Genomic DNA, 16,177 nt, shown 5'->3' on the forward strand with positions numbered 1-16,177 from the left:
TAGCACAGTGATAGGGCGCTTGCCTTGCATGTGGCCAATCCAGAAGAGAACTGGGTCGATCCTGGCATCCCATATGGTACTCCCAGCTAGGATCAATTTCTGAGTGCATAGCCAGGAGTAACCCCAGAGTGTCACCAGGTGTGGCCAAAAACAAAAACAAAAACAAAAAATAAAACAAACCGAAGTCTTCTACCAGTTGTAAGAAACAGGCATTTTATGTTTTCTAATAGTTTTCCTTTCTCCGTAAGGGCTATCCTGGCTATTTCATGTGATTGACATGCTGGGATTGTTTTGGCTGCTGGAATGTCCATGAGAAGCCCCAGGATACCTCGTCTAGAGCCACTGTCATAATTGAGATCTGCTTACCTGGGGTGAACTCTACAAAGATTCCGAGACTTCTGCCAGCTGGGACCAGGCCCAGGGCAATATCAAATAAATATTATATTATGACATATCCAGTGATGCTCAGGAATTAGTCCTGGCTCTGCACTCAGAAATTAGTCCTAGCAAAGCTCAGGGACCATATGGGGTGGCTAGAAATGAATTCAGGTTAGCTGCATATAAGGCAAGTGCTCTACCCACTGTACTGTCTCCCTGAACCCTCTCCCTGCCTTTCTGGCCACCCTAACTTGAGCACCTTGGCTTGGCCCACCAGGATGTCCTACTCCAGTCTAATGCACTGATGAGTGTAGGGTTGAGGGCATCCCTATAAAGATTGTGTGAGTGATAGTAGTAAGTGTCACTCTAGAAATGTCTTAACAGAGGAGGCCTTTCCAAAGTCTAAGCACTAAGTTTGAAGGGTGTTGGGAAAATTGGGGGAACGGGAGATGTGCACCACTCTGGGAATCTTGAGCTGTGTTTGAAGGAGGTGTTTGGCAGGAGCCTCCTGGAAGTGGGCATTGAAATTTGAAAGAACATATTGAGGAGAGGAGGTGTGGAAGGAAGGATTAATATTCTTACGAAGGAAAACAGCCATTCCTGGTCCTATTTTTTTTTACAAAGTGTCTTAAAGGGCACTTTCTCATTTCCAGACTGACTGTAGTTTGCTCATTCTTACTTCTGTGTCAAACTCATTTGTTCATCTCAACCCCAATACCCCAACCACCACACCCCAGCTTCCATCAGTCCTCTGAATTCTACACAGCTTGTAGACACTAGAAAACATTAAAAACATTTATTGCCAGTTAATTGGCTGTCTCTTTCTCAATTACCCTTTTATGTTCCAGCATGCATTTTGTTATGTTTCTAAATAATACATTATTGTAAAATATAGCATTCACAAAAGGCAATTTGAAGCACTTCATATAAATTACATGCAAGATGAAAAGATAATTCTCAAATTTAATGAAAAAGTAGTTACTGCTTGAAGCTCGTATTTAGGAAAAGTGGGTTCTGTTAACTTATGTTAATTAATTTTATAAAGAATAATTGATTAACTTATTTTAAAAAAGTCAGCAAAAGTTATTATTCTCACTTCTTAGATTGTAGTTTAACATTTCTCTTGTATCTTGAGCTTTCAAAGGAGCCTTGCATACCCCCAAATAGTTTGTGTTCATAACATTTTATTTTATTGTTCTTTATTTTAAAATATACTTAAAATATTTTAAAATATATTACAAATATATTTTATTTATCCTTTTGTATAACAAGTACTTACACATCTTAGCTTCTTTGAAAACTCTAAGCTTTTAGTGGTTTTGTGTCTAATTTGTAAACAATAACTATTAGAATGCTGACTTTAAAAAATAAGAAAGGGGACTGGAGTGGTGGCTCAAGTGATAAGGTGTCTGCCTTGCCCGAGCTAGCCTAGAATGAACTGTGGTTCAATCCCCCAGAGTCCCATATGGTCCCCCAAGCCAGGAGCGATTTCTGAGTGCATAGCCAGGAGTAATCCCTGAGGGTCACCGATGTGGCTCCAAAACCAAAAATAAATAAATAAAAATTAAAAATAGCAAATAAACATTTTATTTATGGCATACCCAGTGATGCTCAGGAATTGGTCCTGGCTCTGCACTCAGAAATCAGTCCTAGCAAAGTTCAGGGACCATATGTGGTACCTAGAAAAAAATAAGGAAGGCCCCCTCCAGCCAGGAGTGATTGCTGAGCACATAGCCAGGAGTAACCCCTGAGTATCATTGAGTGTGGATCCCCCAAAAAGAAAAAAGCAACAACAAAATAAATTGGAGGGCTGGAGCTGTGGCGCAGTGGTAGGGCGTTTGCCTTGCAAGCGGCTGATCTAGAACAGACCACAGTTCGATCCCCCAGCGTCCCATATAGTCCCTCCAGCCAGGAGTGATTGCTGAGCACATAGCCAGGAGTAACCCCTGAGTATCACTGAGTGTGATTCAAAAACAAGACAAAACAAAATAAGAAAGGAAAGGGCAAGGAAAGATCAAGGACAATTTGTTGTATGGCATTTTGGCAGAGATTTTGGTTGCTGACAGTTCTTGTTGAATCTATATTTTTATGACATGTAAGTCATCTTTGTCTTGTGAGTTTTTTGTTTATGTGCTGTCTTTGTCCAAGTTCTGATGGCAAGATGCTCAGCGCCAACTGTGACACTGTCTTCACTTACCTCACTCAAGACATGGCAAGATGCCATTTCTTGTATACAATTTTGGAAAATGTGAGACATGTATGCAGAGAATATTTCTTTTATCCTCTAGTTTGGCAACTTTTGCTCAGAGCATATATCATTAATCCACATCATTTCTTCAACTCTCATAAAGTGCTCTTCTGCAAACCCCCTCTCCCCATAGTAAACTCTTACTTATCTATCCTTGTTCTCACCCCTGTCTCCTTCCACAAAGCTTATCCAGCCAACTCATCTCCCCTTTGACATCACCTCATCATTACTGACACCTCTGTCAGTTCTTCCTTTTTTCTTAGTATCTCCTGGTTCCCTGCAAGAGATGAGAGCTCCAGTCTGTGCACCTTATCTTCACTGAAGCAGATATTTAGGACTAGGTAGAATAATGGTCTTGCCGCTAGCCTGGAGAAGAAAGTGTATACAAGGGATACTGGGTCTAATGGCAGCTTTGACTGGATTTAGAATCTTTTAACATGTTTCTACTGAAGCAGCGGTGTCAATGCATTTATTTTGTTGTTGATTAGTATGTTTCTTAGTATTAGTATTAATTAGATTAGTATGCAAACCATAGACTTGAAATAATAGTATGTGTAAATAGGCTTTGACATGCTGTTTGCTTGGGCAAGGAGATATGAAGGGATGTTTCCAAAAGCTTTGATAATTGTTAAAAAGCACAAAAAAAGGTAGACATTCTGACTTCAGGTTAACACTGTGCTATTTCTACACTGTAATGTGGTGGCACTAGCTCTAGATACCACTGACCATGGACACCACAGCAATGTGAGGTCTGGTACTGCCCAGTCATCTCTCACAGATAGGGGAAGCCTTCTAGTGAACACCTCATTGGGGGAAACCTTCTAGTGAACATCTCATTGTGAACATCTTCTCTTAATTGGATATGTGGATGTTGAGTTGACCTAAAGTTGCAAAGGGAGTTATCTAAAAAGTCATGTGAACCAAAGATGTTCATCTCCCCTCCTCAAATTCTCAACAAATTAAACGTTGAGATTAGAAGTGTGATTTAGAAACACTGATTTTAGATTTGTTTAGTTCATCCAAATGATTGTATTGTTCCTACATATTATTTTTATTAAAAAGCTAATAATTTTGAATATATGAAATCAGGGCTTTAGTCATGAAGATGACGTTGGGCCAAATTACTTCTTTCAAAGTTCAAAAATTACATCCCTCACCATGCCAGGTGGGAGTGCATCTGAGGAGAGGGGGCATTTGCTGGACCCATGAGCTCAGTGGCAGCCATTGGATCCAGGGTTATTTGGTGGATCTGTGATCACTCAGTAAATCTATGGTAATTCAGTGAATCTGTGCTCATTCTGTGGATCCTTTTGTTCACTCTGTGGGTCTGTGCTGGTTCATTGGATTTGTTCTCCCTCTGTGTATCTGTGTTCACTCTGAATCTGTGCTCAGTCTGTGGATCTGAGCTCATTTTGTAGATATGTGCTCAAACTGTCAACCTATGCTCATTAGTAAATCTGTAACCCTGCCCCCAGCTCCCTTTTACCTAAACTTTCTTTGGAGATGTTAATCCCACCTGGATGATCAGACCCGCCCACACCTGGGATGTCGTGGGCTATTTTAAAGAAAAAAAAGTCAGGCGAAGGGGAGGCAAGAAAGAAGCAGAACGAGGGGGAGAGAAGCAGCAAAAGGCAGAGGGTGTGGGGTAGCAGAAAGCTCAGCAGAGAAGCACATGTGAGGAAAAGCATATGGCAGAGAAAGGCCATGGAATAAAAGCAAGCTGACTTCGATGAAACTTTAACTAACTGCTTGTGAATTATTTCTTTGCCCTTACCCTGCTTCATCAGACCCATCTGTCTAAGGGGTTAAAAACACCGTGCAGGGGGAGGACTCACCCAACACGTGGATCTCTTTATATTTTGTATTTTTAATCTACATAGATCTATGTTCATTTGTTCAAAAGTACTTTCCGGGAGTCAGAGTCTGAGCAGTGAAAGGGGGAGAAATCACACTGTGCTCATGGTACCTGATGCAGGGTCTGATTAGAGATGCAACCAGCGGTCTAATGAGCAAAATACACAACTTGAATATATGGGGTGCTGAGATGCTGAGAAGAAAATGGAGAGGAAGCTCTGGCTGGGATAAAAGGGGCACTAGCGGGTTGTTCCTGCTTTACAAGGAGGTGCATGTGGTGCAGGAGTGGGTCATTGGATCATCTGGGCAGCAAGGAGTCCAGAAAATGTGTTCAAGTTCCCAGAACAGGATGATTCCTGTAGCTGACAGTCCAGAGTTTGGATGTTTGAGGGTGGGAGTAGGAAGGTTATGACATGTGGCAGTCAGGAAAATTGGGGCACACCCTGCAAGGCTGTGAAGATGAAGAAGAGCACCTGGCTTTATCTACACCCAGATGGAAGGCAGCCAGGTTGTAAAAACTGGGCCTGAGGGCAACGTGCTTTGTGAAATAAATCAGATCAAAACAAAGTCTGCATGAGCTCACAAATATGTGTCATGGAGAGAAAGTAAACAGAGGAACTACATAAAACAACAAAATTGTGTGGAGCTGGATAGATTGTGTTTGCCTTGCATGAGTCTTACCTAGGTTCTATCCTCAGCACCCCATAAGGTCAATCCTCACTGAGCACCACAAAGATTGATCACTTCTCTGGACTGATCAAAAATCAGAAATCCAAGCACAGCTGGGTATACACCCCCACCAAAACAAAACAAAACAAACCCAAGAGTTCAGACTTTAGGTCCATTGGTCACCAGAATAGAAAGTGGAAAAAGTAATTAAGGTAAATGGAGACAATCGTATGGTAAAGAAGAAAATTGGGTTTTTATTGGTAAATGTCCTGTGATAATGTTCATGTAGAATGTTATTTATTTGTTTGAAATGATGTCATATTAGGGCAGTTTATGTTTCAGGAATGCCTCACATGAGTTGTTTTTAAAGACACATCTGAAACTTATACAGTATTGTAATGCAGTGTCACTTGAGTTTTTAAATAAGAAACATAGGGCAGTGTCATAATCTGATTTAAGGGTGTGTTTTGGGGGGTATCTATTCTCAGCATGGTACTTAGAGAGTCTTCCAGTGCTGGAGATTGGGCCCAGCTCTCCCACAAGCAAAGCCTGCATGCCCATTTTTTGAACACTCCTGGCCCTCCAATTTGAAGACATATTCAGGTTGGTCTTCAAAAGAGTCATGGAGGAGGCAGAGCAAGAGGGTGATCCATTTAGAAACAGTAAGTTCACAGATACTATTTGACACCGAGGAGATAAGACAAAATCTATCTCCCTGAATTTTAGCTGGATTTCAAAAATGAAAGGCTAGGAAACAATCTTATATGAAAGGGCAGGCAAAAATATAAATATGCAAAACTGATCCCAGAATTCTGACTGGGTAGAGAGGAAAGATCAACAGAGTATGGAATTTCAGGTGAGGGGTTTCCTTTTGAATTTTTAAAGCCAGAGAAACCACTGTATGGAAGTAGATGCGAAGGGGCAGCAGGAAGTTAGAGATGTCTAAAGTAAGGCTTGTAAGGCGAGAACAGTGCCATCTGCACCCCTTAAGGAGCTATATGTAGACACTGTGCAGAGAGTGGAAGAGGAGGGAGTTGTGGGTGACAGGATCATGTGTGTCTGAGAACACACTTCCTTCCCCCAAAACAGAGAAATCCAGGAAACTCACAGATACTTATGAAGGACTAAAATGGAACATTCATTTAGTGGCTCAGTTCATCTTCTCACAATGTAAGAATAGCACAAAGGGAGCACAGACATTGTCCGTGGCTCAGAGAATGCTCATGTGGGGTGAGAGAGGAAAGGGAGGTCACAAATCTTCCTCCCCTAAAAAAAGGGAGTGACATTTTTATTATGGAAATTTGCATTCTGGGTAATGTGACCTGGCAAGCCATGTCCCAAATTAAAAATAAAAATTAAGGGTTGGGGGAATAAAATAAATAAATAAATAAATAAAAATTAAGTCAAAACATTTTTTTAAAAAAAGGAAGAGAGAGAAAAAGAGATAGAGAGAAGAAAAATGAATACCCTAGAGACATCAGGGTAGAAAACATCTGGGAGGGTGAGAGGGAAACTGGTGGCATTAGTGGTAGGAAACTTGGACTGGTGAAGGTTGTTGTACATTGTATGACTGTAACTCAATCATGAACAATTTTATCTGTGGAAAAAACTGTTTTATGAATAACCTTATAACCATGGTGTTTAAATTAAAAAAATAACTTGTTTTAAAAAACAAAAATGGAATGGCTTTCTCCTGTAAAGGGACTGACAAATTATAAGCCAAATGAATAAATAAAAATCTAGTTATTTCTCCAAATATGTCAACTACAGTAATGAGAAGCACTTTTTATGTATTCTTGTTTTGTTAAGCAAGTCAATATTTATCAGAAGAATCATAAGTTTACTGATGCATATCTCTGTAAATACATAATTCAGATCTATCATATGACTTCAATTTGGGTTCCAATAAGTAGCATTACTGTTTCTTTTCTTCGTTTATCTCTTTGTATTCTTAAATTATTTCAAAATATTGTGATTTACAAAGTTATTTATAGTTGCATTTTAGACTATAATGTTTCAGCACCAATCCCAACACCAGTATCAACTTCCTTCCACAGATGTCCCAGAGCCTATCCCATGATTCCTCACCTTCCACCTCCACCCCCAGCCTGCCATCTTGACAGGCACCTTTTTTGTGTTTGGTCGTTAAATTTGGGATCTCATGATTTCAGTGTTTGTTGACTCCATGGTTTGGATATTTGGTTGTGTCCTTCCTTAACAGTACCAATGTACCTGAATCCTCTTGACCCCTGACCCCCATTACTTCACATTTGTCTTTCTCCCTCTCCATTCTATTTTTTTCTTTTTATTCACTATATTCTGTGGTCAAGAGTGTTCTAAAAAGCCACACCCCATTTAAACCATTGTATTCCCTCAAGCATTTATTCTAATTAGCACATATAGGTGAGCTCACTCTGTATCTATCCTTCTTCTGGCTTTCTTCATTTAACATGGTATCTTCCAGATCATCCATGTTGCAGCTAATCACATGCTTGCATTATTTCTTATAACTAATTTTGTAATTTTTTTAGCATTTGTGAGATACAATTTACTCAATCCTCATTCTCCAGTCTTGAGTGAGACCTAAATCTTCCCCATCACCCCCAAACACAGTTTTAATATTTTTTCTTAGGGTCGAGCCGGACCACCAGGGCCACAGGGCCCAATTGGGTCCCTGGGACTGCCAGGACCCATTGGGCTTCCAGGAGAGAAGGGGTTAAGAGGTGACAGTGGCCGCCCAGGAGCAGTGGGGGACAAAGGAGACAAGGTAAGATTACTCAGTGATCTCTTCACCAGTACTGCTGTGGCCTGTTTGGTTCTTCACTGAAAGTATTGATGGTACTATGTTCTTATCATATATGAAGTCAAAACTCTTTTTGCAGTATGAGGCTTCTTTCCCTAAGCTCTTTCCAGTGAAGCACATGTAACCTTTACTGTGCCCACAAGTGTACCAGTGTACCCTGTCAGGTCTTCTAAATTCAGGAATTTCTGGATTTAGCCAAATAATAGTATGGTTCCATACTAAATCTCCCAAAACTTTTTGTTATATTTTTCATTCAGCAAAATGGTTTTCAAGTCATATCCCATCAGTATATGTAGATCTAACTTATTTTCTTTTGATATTCCACCCCAAATTCAGGTAGTTTAATTGAGTGAGAATAGTCCTCTAGATCAGCATTTCTCAATTGCATTTTAGACTATAATGTTTCAGCACCAGAATATTCAATGGAGACCACATGTGAAAACTGTGCAAATTGCCTATGGTATGAGAATAGAACATGGCGTCCCCAGATGAGGGCATTATATGAAGAGGGCCACAATCAGAGGAAGGTTTAGATTAGTAATTCTTAACCTTTCCTTGCTTTTATTGGTCACTTTTCTGTGTGTGTGTGTGTGTGTGTGTGTATTTAATGTCTCTCTTTCCTCTATAGCCACTAGTCTCATGCCATGGTCTCCATTTACCTAATTTTAGGCATAACCCCTTTAGAATATCTTCTAAGCACATGAGAGGCCATAAATTCTCTACTTGAGAAATACTGTTCTGTAGCATCTATGTTCACATTTCTATTAGGTTGTTTTTTCTGGGATAGTTTCTAAGAAGTTGAATTTTTGAATCATATAGGGTTGAATTTTTCTTCAAATTTATACTGTTCAGGGGTTGACTTCCTAAGAACCCCAAACAGTTATTCTTAATGTTAACATTGTATAAATACTGCTAATGGTTTTGTAATGTCATTAAGTTTTAAAGCAAATAAAACATATAAATTAATAATTTAGTAACTTATATATCTTGACTTTGTTTTGTCTGGGATTTTAGGGTCCAACTGGTGTTCCTGGGTTTCCTGGTTTGGATGGTATACCTGTAAGTATCCCTAACTTTTCTCTGTTATTTTATCAAGGTCATAGCTCTTAAAAAGCTCAAAAATACCATAACCACTTAAAATTACATATTATCTTCCTCTCTCTATATATATATGTATATATGTTTATGCTTATTTTTATATGTGCAAACATACACACATTCATAGATAATAAATATTTCTAAGTTTACCATCTTAGTGCAAAATATATCTGTATTTTAATTTTGTGTAATGACTCTGAGTCTAAAATACTTTATATTGAGATCAAGTATAAAAACTTAGAAAAAAACATTACACAACATACACTAAAAATACTGTATTATGTACAATGTTATGAAAATGTGTGTATATTCACAGTAAAATATTTTAGTTGTTGATAGATACCAACTTAGAAATAAACTTAAAACTCATTTGAAATTGAAAAAAAATATTAAAAAGGAAAGATATTGGGGGATCTTTGCAATCCAATAGTATCTTTCTAAGGATTTTTTAAAAAAAAGTTTCCAGAGTCCTCCACAACAAATTATAAGTGGAGCATAGGAAAGTTTATTTATTTTATTTTATTTATTTATTTATTTATTTATTTATTTTGGTTTTTGGGCCACACCCAGCGGTGCTCAGGGGTTACTCCTGGCAGTCTGCTCAGAAATAGCTCCTGGCAGGCACGGGGGACCATATGGGACACCGGGATTCAAACCAACCACCTTTGGTCCTGGACCAGCTGCTTGCAAGGCAAACGCCTGTGCTATCTCTCCGGGCCCAGTTTATTTATTTTATATGCTAAAGTATCATCAAAGTAAACAACCCAGGAAGACACCATTGTCATAATTTGGTTTCTAAACCCCATAAAATCTATATTACAACATTCTTATAAAAACTGTTTTACTTCTACATTTGTTTTCTGCAGGGTCACCCAGGGCCTCCTGGACCCAGAGGCAAACCTGGTGCTGATGGCTGTAAAGGCTTAAGAGGTGATCCGGGGTTTCCAGGAGACAGAGGACCTCGTGACCCCCAGGGCCCCCCAGTAAGATACTCACACTTCATCCTGGTGGGGTTTATGTGAAAAGGCTCTACAGAAGAACCTTCTTGATATATTCAATAAACCAGGCAAAGGAACTGCTCTGTGACTTCAGAGAGTTGGGTACATCTTAGAGCATGGGGGGACCTTGCAGACAATGGAAAGAGATGGATTTTAGTTCCCTGGCATAGAAAGACTCTAAGGAGGAGATGATCTATTGAGATTGTTCATCCCCATGAAAGGGTTCCTGGCTGCTATTCAGAGAATGAATACCAAGAAAAGGGTATCAGAAGACCAGTTAGCCTAATGAATGTTGCTTATCATAGAATTCTTGCTACAAACCCATCACCCCCTGCAGATACGCCCAACAGAAAGTATTTTAATACAGACAGTTATTATTAGGGATGCAGATTGGGATGAAGGGCTCCTGTGAAGTTGTGATTTTTTTTTTTTTTTTTGGTTTTTTTGGGCCACACCCGGTGACGCTCAGGGGTTACTCCTGGCTATGCGCTCAGAAGTCGCTCCTGGCTTGGGGGACCATATGGGACGCCGGGGGATCGAACCGCGGTCCGTCCTAGGCTAGTGCAGGTAAGGCAGGCACCTTACCTTTAGCGCCACCGCCCGGCCCCGAAGTTGTGATTTTTAAATGCAAACACTCAGCTGTTTCCATACCACAACTCTAACCAGGAAGCATGAGCAATGCCAGAAAAATAATGCCCTCCTCTTCTCTGCTGTCCTGCTCTCCTAATTAAAGGTTCCCAGACTTATTTGACCTTCTGCCCTCTTTACAGAAAAAAAATAAATAAAAAGCTTCCAGTCCCCCACCCACTGAAAATATTTCTTCTTTAATGGAATAAAAAGAAAGAAATTCTCCCCTCAAATTGCACCTGAAGGTATGATTACCATTACCTCCCTGAATCATTCCAGCAATCCCTTATTCCCTTTGAGGAACAATGTTTTAGGTTATATCTAGGTCATCATGTCAAAAGGAGCTGATAAAAGCAGCTTTGAGCAATTAACTATTCAATAATTTTATAAATCATGGTTCTTTAATTCAATTAAAATGTTAATTGTTTTAAATATAAATAATATGTGGATTAATAAAATAACAATGAAGTGTGTACTTTGTGTAGTTAGTTTATAAGGAACCTGGAACTCTATTGTTTTGAAGATTAGTATTACTTAACTGTGAAAATTTATGTGTATTAGAACTATTTGTATAGGGCAATCTGATTTCTCAAGGAAACTGTTGACTAAACTTATAAAACCATAAAATATTTTTCAGAGAAACTAAATTCTCTGCTAAAAGAGCTTGACTTTCAGTCATCTGGCCTTTTGAGGAGCAAAAGGGGAAACTTGATGTAGTAACCAAGTTTAACGTATTAAAATATCAAATAGGATATTTGGCTATTCAGTAGCATAATTTTGATGAAGATAAAAAAAAAACGCATTGAGGAGTTGGAGCAATAACACAGAGGGTAGAACATTTGCCTTGCATGCAATCAACCCAGGATTGATCGCTGGCATCCCATATTGTTCCCTGAGACTTCTAGGAGTAATTTCTGAGTGCTGAGTCAGGAGTAACACTGCCTGTTGTGTCCCTCAAAAAAACAATACATTGAGATATTGTATTCACTTTAAAAAAAAATGATCTGCACAGACTTGCAGCAAACATAAAAAACATACAAAAATAATATGCTTAAAGGGAATGTGTATATTTTCTTTGTATATTTCTTTCTTTCTTTCTTTCTTTCTTTTTCTTTTTTTTTTTTTTTTTTTGGCTTTTGGGCCACACCCAGAAGTGATCAGGGTTACTTCTTGCTCTGCATTCAGATATCATTCCTGGCAGGCTTGGGAGACCATATGGGGTTCTGGGGATCTAATCTGGGCCCGTCCTGGGTCAGCTGCATGCAAATCAAACAACCTACCACTATGCTACCACTCTGGCCCACTATTGTATATTTATTCAGATACATTTACTTATTGTCTATTTCCTTATATAGAGGTATTTTTCCCCATTTCTTTTTTTTTTTCGAATATGTTTAGTAGGAAATTCTAATAGATAAGTTTCTTTGGGTTCTGAGTTCATCTTAGAACCAGGTTATAGAGATTTTAGCTTGCTATTTTTATCCTCATATGCTCCAGTAGTATCCTGTGGCACTGTTCCTTTTTGCATAGGTACGTTAAAATGAGGAAATCTTATGCATGGGAACAAGTTCTTATCAAACAGGGATAGGAACTTATAAATTTTATATTGCAGGGGAGTCTTTCACCCTGAACACTTGTTATAGTGACTTGGCTTAGGCTTCAAACGATCAGAAAATGGCCATTTACACCTGAACCTTGGATCCCATTTATGGATCTGGCATGGATTTCTGCACCTCCACCAGAAATCAGACTTCTACTGAGGAAGGCTAAATGCTATCCTGGCACTGACTAACTCCAGAGTGGGTTCATATGACATCCTGATGACTTGGAAACAACTTGCTTTCAGGGTAGGGTTTCCTACATTGCCACCTAATGGTGAGATGAAACAAGAAGGCATTCCATGAGACCCTGACTTCAACATAGGATCTGTGCAAAAACCGGATCTCTAACTATAGAAACCTGACTGCAACAACTGATTAGAAGAACTTTTATTGGGACCACAAAGAAAGACTTTGGAATTAGACAACTTAGTATGCCAGGAGCCTCTAGTTGGTCTTATGGCAGAATGCTTCATGGGTAGTGTCTCCCTGATCTTAGGCCAAAGGTTTTTACTTTCTATTTCTCACATCTTTTGCTGAGCCTATGCAAACAAAACAAAAACAAAACAAAACAAAACAAAAAACCTACCACACACACACCCTTTACTGTCCTTATATCTTTTTTTTTTTAATCTTTTTGATAGAACTTTGGGACACAGATTACTTTGTTTTACCACGTATGTCTGCATTTTTCTATAAAACTAAAAAGAAAGGAAAAAAAGAAAAATAAGGAGCCAGAGATCAATTGGTCTCAGAACTAAATATCCAAGACAAAGACAAAAACAATAAAATCAGGGCCAGAGAGATAGCATGGAGGTAAGCTATTTGCCTTTTATGCAGAAGGACTGTGGTTCGAATCCCAGCATCCCATATAGTCCCCTGTGCCTGCCAGGGGTGATTTCTGAGTATAGAGGCAGGAGAAACCCCTGAGTGCTGCCGGGTGTGACCCAAAAACTAAAAATCAAAAACAAAAACAAACAAATAAAAAACCCAATAAAACCAAGAGACCTGAACTTTAACAATCTAAACTTAAATAGACTGCTATACTGGCAGTTCAGGGGACAAAGGGTGGTGGTATATGATGTACTCGGGGTTCACTGGTGGTGGGAAATTGACATTGAATTTGTGGTATCTGCAAACAATCTATTCACAGGTGCATATGCACAACCACATCTTGATTTGTATCTGAGAACAAATAGAAAGATGAGAGGACGCAGGGGCCAGAAATCCTGGGACAACTCTATTTCCCACAGAGGCTGTAGTGTTCCACAGCTAAGAATCCTTGCTTGAGGACCAGGAAGATAGTCCAATGGTCAGGAATACCTGCCTTGCAGACAGGAACCTCAGTTTGATCCCTGACACTATCTGGTAGCCCCGAGGCCCAGAGCACTGCTAAACATCCCAGCATAGCTGTGTCAGGGCTGGGGGTGGATTATCCCTGCTGAGCCATCACTACAAGCTTTGTCCTCAGAGTAGGTGGTGGGAATGACACTGACTCCCTGTATATCTAAATTCAGCTATGAAGAACTTTGTAGATCACAATGGTTTCAATGAAATAAAATTTAAAAATAGCGGGCTGGGCGGTGGCGCTAAAGGTAAGGTGCCTGCCTTGCCTGCGCTAGCCTTGGACGGACCGCGGTTCGATCCCCTGGTGTCCCATATGGTCCCCCAAGCCAGGAACAACTCTGAGCACATAGCCAGGAGTAACCCCTGAGCGTTACCGGGTGTGGACCCCCCAAAAAAAATTAAAAATAGCATGCTATAATATTTAGAAGTTAATCTTTTTTAAAAAAGAATACCTAGACTCTATTTTGAAGCAAATACTGAAATGAGAAAAACCTACTTAAAATATTTCTAGGACATAAATTAACTGAAAATTACCGAATTATTCTTAAGACTAATACATGTAATATGTTGTAAAAATGTAATTTACTTGTTAAATATTAGTAAGTCACTAATAATATGTTAATAAATCTTAAATAAAAACCTATAAAATAGATATTTTATATTTATAACATATGAATAATATAAATATATTAGTAGATTATTTGTCTTTGAAGATTTAAAAGAACTTAACTAAATATTTAATAAGCATTTTATCAACTTTATAATAATAATAATAATTGTAAAGAGAATAATACAGAACCCATTAGTGAAACAAACCTATACTGGTAACTTCATTGCTAAGTAACATTTCACATAGAGAAGAAATATGAAAGAGCATCTGTTGTGTATGTAAACATTTTAATGGGATTATTTTGTTACTGACCCTACCCTGATCAGTGATTGTGCCCTACCCTAGGGTGTGACCTGGCATTCTGCTCCCACCCTAGGGTGGTACCTGATTCTGCTCCCACCATTGGGTGGTAGCTGATCCCACCATTGGGTGGTACCTGATTCTGGGGCATAAAATCAAGGGTCTGTAGAAGGCAAGAGGCTTTTTTCTTGTGGCCTATTCTTAGGCCTTTTGGCTTCGGCCTCTTCACGGAATAAAGAGCTGTTTTCTTCCGAAGCCTGACTGCCTTTGGCTTTCTTCCCGCCGCATTCACCTCAGAACCGCTGACTGAACAGGGTAACAGATGCGTGGTCCGAGCTGGAGGAGAAAGGCCTCATCCTCCATCCCTCCATCAGTCAACCTCTTCAGGGGCTGACTTGCAACAAGCATCATATTTTTCCTCTTTCATATAAGTGATTGTTTTATTTTCAGGGCCTTCCTGGGGAACGTGGAGAAAAAGGAGATTCTGTATTCGTATTTGGTGCCATTAAAGGTATTCAGGTAGGCTTTATGGTAATGATGCATTGAAAACTTTTTTTCATAGGGGTAAAGCCATACACTGAAGGTTTTATTTTAAATGTCCCTGAACACTGTTTTATCAATATTAGGATCCTCTGGTGTATATCCTACTGCTGTGTTGGCTTTAGTTCTTCCAACTGCAAAATCTCAGCACCACCTAACTATCCTTGCAGCTTTGTGATGAATACATTTGTTTCTGGGCATTTTTACCTTAGCATTTTAACATTTCAGGCCAGATAATTAAAGGGCTGACCTGTACATGTACAATGTTGAACTCTGTCTTTAGCCTCTACTCATTAGATGTCAATTGCCACCTGTTACCATTCTCGAAAAAAAGTATCTCCAGACATTACAATTGGTCCCCTTTAGAAGAAAAATCACTCCTGTTAAGGACCTCTGGTTTCTCTGTGACTAAAACACTGAAATACTAAAACTCGTTTATCTAGTACAGTCGGAGTTACCATTATTATAAAAAGTATGGAAGTTAGAAACTTATAGGACTTAAAAGTTATAAAGTGTTTATAGCACCATCCTTTGTAAATGAAATACTTTTGTACTTTTAGTAAAAATGATAAGCAAATATCTAGAAACAAGACTTAGATGACTAGCTAATAGGCTAATAATAATATATTAGCTAATAATAATAATAATAATAGCTAATAATAATATATTAGCTAATATAGCTAATAGCTAATAATGACTAGCTAATGACTAGCTGAATGAGCTCAAGGAAATTACTAGATACGAATCTAAAAGGTAAATAACAAATTTTAAAGACAATATCGTTTCCCTGAGGGAGGAATAGTCTATGACAATTACATAAAATTAGTCTTGGATGGTTTCTTCTAGGTCCTCAGTTCATGCCTTCAGAACACTTTTGAGTGACAATGCCTTTAGAAAATGTATGCTATTTGCTACCTTTGTGCCTATTCATAAAATGGCAATAAATGTGCCCTTCATATAGCTCAAATTTTATTTAAATAAACGTATTTGTGGAGGAGTCCTATATATAGATTCAAATCCCTCCCCGAATCTCTCTAATTCATTTTTCCTATTCTTGACATAAAATTAAAATATCTGTCCTGCTTCTTTCTTCTTTGGGGGGGGTAC

At 38.9% G+C, this 16,177-nt stretch overlaps 1 protein-coding gene across 1 annotated transcript in view; it reads left to right on the forward strand.

The window, feature by feature from the left end:
• COL4A4 (collagen type IV alpha 4 chain) overlaps positions 1 to 16,177 on the forward strand; it is a 124,627-nt gene that overhangs the window by 15,167 nt on the left and 93,283 nt on the right. The window contains exons 4-7 of the mRNA XM_049768923.1: positions 7,782 to 7,916; positions 8,967 to 9,011; positions 9,917 to 10,033; positions 14,981 to 15,049. Of these exons, the coding sequence (XP_049624880.1) occupies positions 7,782 to 7,916; positions 8,967 to 9,011; positions 9,917 to 10,033; positions 14,981 to 15,049 (366 nt within the window). The remainder of the gene's footprint in view (positions 1 to 7,781; positions 7,917 to 8,966; positions 9,012 to 9,916; positions 10,034 to 14,980; positions 15,050 to 16,177) is intronic.

Source organism: Suncus etruscus, chromosome 2 (assembly GCF_024139225.1).
Source record: "Suncus etruscus isolate mSunEtr1 chromosome 2, mSunEtr1.pri.cur, whole genome shotgun sequence".
NCBI lineage: Eukaryota > Metazoa > Chordata > Mammalia > Eulipotyphla > Soricidae > Suncus > Suncus etruscus.